Here is a 7,035-nt window from a genome sequence, read left to right as displayed (position 1 = left end):
ACTTTCCCGTGATGTGGAGAGACATGTGCTTGTCTTAAGACAGACTTCTTTATCCAATTCATTGGCTCTGTACTAAACTGAAGCTCCATCATCTCCTTGTTAAATGCAGGCTGGTGATTCATCGCTTCGATCCGCCCATCTGCTCCATCACTGCTCCTCTTTAGTAGCTTTGCTTTCTTCTGTTTGGATCGAAATGAGGGGTTACGTTTGGATTGTCTGGATGTAAAAAAAAAAAAGAAAAAAATCCCTCACAGTTTAAGCACAAATAGTAACTTTTGTTTCTTTACCACTGAACTGTTTTACTTTATTTATTCATTTTTTTCCCCTGCCCCATCAAGACCAGAGTTATGACCAGTCAGATACACGTTTTACAGTTTAACTTATTACTCTGGTCTTTCTAGGCTCTCATTAAAAAATTAGTAGGCCTCCATTATCATTAAAAGTTGTGCGGGTCAAAGCCATAAGACGTCCCTAATATTTATAGAGATGATTAGGAGCTGTTCAAGCTTTGTGTTTGTCTCTTAGTCCGTTCACTTTTTCTTTCTCTACCCCAGGAATACTTTGTATTTTTGGAGATACTACATACTGCTGGCTCTTAAGCACAATTTGCTACCACTAATGACAGATGTGGTGAAATCTAGGAAAAGGGTCAAATGCAATTGGCTGGGGAAAAAACGGATAGTTGATTGTCAAGACGCATTTGTGAACAAACTGAGCTAAAACACAAAGTCAAGATTAAACCTGTTGCATCAGGGTCCAACGTAAACTTTCCATTTCCTTTAAAGGGACACAACTACGTAAAAATAAAATTTTCTGAGCTTTACATCATGTTATAATGGTATTCCCACATCATACCTGGAGTGTTGCCTTGTTCTTTTCATGCATAAGAAATACTTTAATCTCCCGTGGCAACCATTCAGTTGTGCAAAATACTTGGGTGGACACCTAGCCCCTGCCTTCAAGGATGAAGCTCCTCCTTGGAGCTGCAGTTTCCAAGCTTCTCACTGAGCAGCCTCCATCTAAGACTCCCCCCGCTCAGCTCCTTCAGACTAGCCAGCAGCAATTAGCAAACACCTGGTGGAACTGGGCATCCGCTGAGCTCTTTATGCGAGCCACTGCTCAGTACAACGCTGGTAAAAACGTTGTTAAAAGTTGTAATGACTTCCTGAAGGCGGAGTTTCAGAAAGAGCAAGAGTTTTTAAAGAAGCAAAGACCCAATTTCAAGGCGTTAAATTCCAAAGTCAAATTTCTCTTAAGTAGTATTTGATATATGCAGCATTTTTACAACTAATGGCAACATAATTACTTGATTGTGCTATGAAATGATAAAAACACATAACACTACCCCTTTAAATTAAAATATATATATACGGTATATTATCTATAGATAAGCCATCAATTCAAACTCAACAGTAATCCTAATCTCAATAGATGCATTTAAAAAAATGTAGATCTATGATCTGTGGTAAAATTCAAGCATTTATGGGTGGACAACTAAAGGCCCTGTTGCATACTAGAAAGCAGCAAACTAAATATTTAGTCTGCAGTCTTGCCTATCATTTTCAATTTCCAAGTTTACGTCTAGATAATAAGCTGCCTCTATGACTTTGTGGCCGTTATATTGGTGTTAACGTACTGATTTCTGCAGAACACAGCCTACTGCTCCACATGAACCAACCTGATCAAATAAATAGTGTCCACTTACGATAAAATAATATAATGCAGGATGTGACTGGAACATTGACATCTTTTCTAAGCAGTCCTCCACTTATTAAAAATATACTCGGTAGTGATGTAGTCTAGAAGCTCGGGTACGTAACTGCAGACAGTTAGTCAAACTAAAAGCTTTCTGAAAATCATTATGCTGGCCGTCAGAATTGATCCGGTCATGCATACGAGTGGACTGGAACGGATCACGTCTCCACGGTGAGCACCAGTCGTCTCCTGCAGCTACCACAAATATCGAGCTCCTCCAGCACAGAAACGTCATCGGACCAGGGATCAGATCGGACTCAAAAACAAGGCCATAACATTCGTCCCTGAGCCAAGAAGCGAGTCGTTAAGAGATGCGCCTTCCTCGTCGCAAAGTTCCCTTTCTGAAAGCTTAAAAGGGCAACAAACGCACGGGAACCATCGCAGATAGAGCCGCCTGAGATGACTCAACGGAGAAATATTCAGGAGGGTCACAGAGGAGAAGTATGTGTTTGGGGAGAAAAAGCAACCGGCACAGGAGAAGTTGGAGACGACGAGGGAGAACGTATCCAACTGAAGATGATTTAAATCCGAATCCAAATGTTACAGAACAGGCTGCAGCTAATCCGTACTTACTGATGAGAAAAAGATCCATTATTTAAGTTGTCAAAAGAAAACATTAAAAAAAAAAATTACATTGCTTCTCTGGAAATAAGTATTTGTTAGAACTTCACACTTGCCTTGTGAATTAAGTAATATGTATTCTTATGGGCTTCCTGTGATCATTTGGTTAAATTGCAGATTTGAGACTACATTAAAGTTGAAGCCATCATACTTGCACTGCCTGTCCAAAGTTTTTGCAAAACCTTAAACTCTTTGCACAAGTTTTTTGTCACAGCCACAACCTGCATTTTATATGGCTAACACAACGTATCTCATAATTGTATAATGGGTGGAATATAAAATAAGCACTTCTGACCAATAGTGTCTCGAAATTGTGTCGTGCATTTGTATTTATTTATTCATTTAGAGCTTGAAAAAGGTTGCTTGTGGGTTTCGGAAAGACTGTCAATTTTAGTTTTATTATATATTAAAAAAAATATGTGTATTTTTAACATGATATGTTTGGGCTGTTTCATGCAATTAAGTATTAAAAGAATCTGTTTTATTATTTGTGGGAAATATTTCATTTAAATGTAGTCCTGTTGCCTTCATGTTCAATATGCAAATGTTTGTAATGTCCATTGCAGATGTGCGTTTACGTGTACAATATTTAGAAATATTTATTTTAATTTTGTATGTAGTTTCATAGCTGATACATCTTTCTCATTGGCTCAGTGATCAGGTCACACTACCCGGCAACAGTTGCGTTTACTTACACTCTCTCTCTCTCTCTCTGCATAGTAGTAAAAGCTGCATTGCTCCACTTCTGAAAGTAAATCTGTTGGACTTTTGAATGCTAGACTCTGAATGCTACACTGCCAGACGGGGCGTATAAAAGAAAAGAAAAAAAAAAAAGCAATCTGTGAAATGTTCAAAGCTTGGGGTTAGACTTTAATAACCTAATTCTGGTCTAAACTTCTCCAGAACTTTATCTCCAACCTGTCCGCCGTCTTCCCTGGTCTTCACGATGCTGTTAATTTACCCAACGCTCCCCTCAGCCGTTCACAGAACAGCTGAATTCCCACTACACACAAGTGGACTCTAGTCATTTACATGGCGACTGGTTACAGTGGATTCCTGACAGAGTAAATGAGATAAACACAAATAAATGCCACAATTTAAGGATTTTTTATTTATAAAAAAATATTTGAAAACCATGTGTCCTAGTCATATTCACATGCCCTACTTGGTGTTTGTGATTGGAAAAGTGTGAAAAACAAGTCCAAGGATACGCCAGACGCTGCAACTCTAAGCTGTGGGGTTTGAGGGCGGAGTCTAAAGATGCAGCCCAGGTGTCGTCTGCCACCTTTTAAAAAAAAAAAATCTTTCATGCCGAAAACTTTAGTGACGCCAGGCCTCTCGAAAACAGTTGCAGACAAATTAATTTCTTCTTCTTTAAGAAAAAAAAATGTTAGATGCAACACAGAGTATGTATCTTGACATTTTTATGCAGTCATTTTAATTTCAAAGTAAGCAGAACTACACAAATACAGAGATTTATGTAGAAGAAAACATTTAAGAAATGTGGCACAAAAAGCCTCTTTTTGTTAGAAGTGACCCATATCTCTTGTTTGAGTATATCCCCCCACGCCCGAAGAAAAAGAAATAAAAAATTTGAAAATAGAAAACTTTTAGAACACAGACATTTGGCAGGAGGTCAGAATCGAACCCACGGCTTTCTGATTGCAAAAGAACTACACCTCCCAATGAGCCACAGATCTCCATGTTTAGACTTTTCCTCTAAGATGTAAATACTTGGTTTCTTTGTGTGTTTAGTTTATTGTTAAACAGGTAAAAATGTCAGCTCTCACAATGTTGTTGTTGCCCGTCGATACCTGGGGTCGGCTGTTTGGGCCGAGCGACAAAAAAAGTTTGGACAGCCCTCTAAATAGTTCTTAGGTTCAATGAACTACAAGGACTCAAATGAACTACAGTCAGAGCGTTGTTTGAAGAAGATACTTATTCACAATCGGGTTGTTTTAGATGATTGGTTGGTTGATTTGTAAACGTGTGTTATGGACGGATGGTAAAATTACATCTGTTTTTTTTTTTTGGAAAAGCCAACTTTGCTCACGAACTTTTCAACAAATGTACAAAAAATAAACACACCGACAAGAGATTGGACATGAAAGCAAACTGCATTCCTTTTGCTTTTTAGTTCATTTCAGATGTTTGCTTACAAAACAAAGAACAGCTCGAGCTTTAAATCCGCTCCAATACCGACAACATATAAAGCCATTAGGAATGAAGAGTTGCTGTAGATTTGCATATACCCTGCTTGCATACCCGGTGTGGAGTAGAGGAGAAAAAAATATATATATGAACACACACACACACACCCTGACAGCAGCCCGAAGCGGCAACAGTCGATGTGTGTTTTAACACCTCACCTCTGTGGATAGACACCAAAACAAGAAGAGGGGAAAAGAAAAAAAAAAAAAATCTATTGATTTTAATTACATTACGAAGCGAAGAGATGCTGCCAATTGATGAAAAAGGTAGAAAAAAACATCAAGTCCTTCTCAATAAGTTAACCCTCCTCTGGCTGCAGAGCGGCGCCGGCCTAAGCGACGCAGAAGACAAGTTGAACTCACGTCGCTGAAACAAAAAGAAAAGTGCGTCTCTTTTCCGACTTGATCTTGTTTAAAAAGGAAAAAAAAAAAAAAACAACAACAAAAGATGCGAGTGGCTTATGTTAACGTTCCTTCTCCACAGGGGCTCCTCAAGCACTTCTCATGAAACTTTACAAGTCTCCATCGTTTGATCGACAAACAAACCGAGTTATAGTTGGTAAAAAAAAAAAAAAATACAAACAAACAAACAAAAACAATAATTACAAAGACAGTAATAACAAGTAATGTAAGTAATAAACACAGTCCTGTACAGTCAGGCTCGTCTTCTGATGGAGACCTCTGCCGAAGCGGTCGCCTGGCCTCCAGCAGCAAAGAGACACAAACTGAAAGAAAAGTGACCAATGCTGTCCAGCTGCCCACACTTATGGTCTGTTAGGAAAGCCTCCTCCGTTTCCTTTCTCCCCCCTGCTGGAGAAAGAAGAAAAGAGAAGAAAAAAAAAAAGATGCTATTAAATATCTTTGGCCACATGGGGGCAGCAGAAGCATCGTCAGGTTGTCACACAGGGAAGAAAAGTGCAGCTGGAAGTTTTTGAATATCATTGGTAATTAAATACAAAACGTGAAACTGAACCAGATGTTACAGTAGCAGGGGGCTGGTCTGACATGGCTATAAATATCTGAGTGTAATATTTCATTCAGTTTACTTTTCCATTCCAAGGTTTTAAACTTTCAAAGTTTATTTGAATTTGTTGAATTGTAGACACAAATATTTTCACTACCCAGGATTCACAGATGAATGCCATGATTGTGTCACATATGAGTTACTGTATGATGAGATAAACTACAGAAACGAGCTTTATTTGGGAGAAATAAATAACGTTTCTCACAGGAAAAACAGGATTAAATTCTTAGATATTTCACTCATCTTTGATGGTCTTGTCCCTCCTCCCACTGAATCATTAAAAATACTAAAAACTGGTAATTTGTAGATTAGTGACAGTTTTAATACTTTTTTACTTGTTTCTTTAATTCTTTAATATTGTCAATTAAAAATCATGGGGTTTAATGTTAAAATTTTATTACAACAGCACATGAATTTTAGCCTTAGTGAGCAAATGTTTAGCAAATAAACTAAACCAGAAGAATTATCTATGTATATTTGAGCTAATTTAGATGATTAGGGCTTACAGCTTCTTGGTGGAGCTAATTTTTCATGAATTACTGTGCTAATGTGCACCACAATTTTTCCTTCCACTTAACATTCCATAAATAAGTTTGCATACAGCACTCTGGACAGCCTGCTGTCAAGTCTGTTGTATTCCCAGTGATGATGTAGAAAATAATGTGGTAATTCTTTAAAAGAAAAAAAATATCAGCCTTATGATATATTCAGGTTTTCTGAGAAACAGAATTTGGGGGTTTCATTAGCTTTATGTCACAACCATGAACAAAAACTTGGTGTGATGAACATATATAGTTTCTGTTCTAACCTTTTAAAGATTAAAGACTTGCAAAGGTGTTCAATTTCAGCTTGGTTTTCACCTCTCAAGCCAACATTGGTAACACCACCAACAAGCAGACAACCTGCTGAATAAATCATCCGAGCCCCTGGTGTTCAAAGCGGTCCAGCAGCAGAAGCCAAAGTCTCACCTCACTGCTGTTTGCAGCAGAGATTGTTCCCACGGAGAGTTCAGTCCACTTCGTGAATCTCGTCCTGCAGGGACACCGAGGGCCGTCCCACATCGCTAACGCGTTTGGCCATAATGTCCCACTGTGGAGTAAGGGCTTTGGACTTGGTGCCTGCAAATGGAGCGGAGCGGGAGAGTTGATGCAGCAGATATCAAAACACACAAACACACACACACCGATTCAATCTGCCAATTCTACAGTGGGAGAAAGAAAAAAATCTAACTTTCATCTGCCCCCTGCTGGCTTCAAAAGCAACTAATTTCACGTGATGACAGCAGCAAAAAAAAAAAAAAATTAACGAACATTATCGATATTCAGTTTTTCCGATTTGACTATATTGTGGATCTTTCTCTCGTTTTAATTTGTAAAATGGATGCAGAGGACGTTTATCAGAGAAGCCATGTTTAAGGATAACAGA

General features: G+C 38.4%; 1 protein-coding gene across 2 annotated transcripts in view; it reads right to left on the bottom strand.

The window, feature by feature from the left end:
* Positions 1 to 3,464: 3,464 nt before the first annotated feature.
* The window catches only part of mta1 (metastasis associated 1), a 45,171-nt gene continuing 41,600 nt past the window's right edge, over positions 3,465 to 7,035 (bottom strand). Inside the window, exons 17-18 of one of the 2 annotated variants that reach the window (XM_032547330.1) lie at positions 6,579 to 6,728; positions 3,465 to 5,396 (exon numbers count right to left, since the gene is read on the bottom strand). In XM_032547330.1, coding sequence (XP_032403221.1) covers positions 6,619 to 6,728 — 110 coding nt within the window. In that variant the 3' untranslated portion in view covers positions 3,465 to 5,396; positions 6,579 to 6,618. The remainder of the gene's footprint in view (positions 5,397 to 6,578; positions 6,729 to 7,035) is intronic. The other variant, XM_032547332.1, reaches the window with a different exon arrangement.

Source organism: Xiphophorus hellerii, chromosome 19, assembly GCF_003331165.1.
Source record: "Xiphophorus hellerii strain 12219 chromosome 19, Xiphophorus_hellerii-4.1, whole genome shotgun sequence".
NCBI lineage: Eukaryota > Metazoa > Chordata > Actinopteri > Cyprinodontiformes > Poeciliidae > Xiphophorus > Xiphophorus hellerii.
This window is presented reverse-complemented; position numbering and strand designations above follow the sequence as displayed.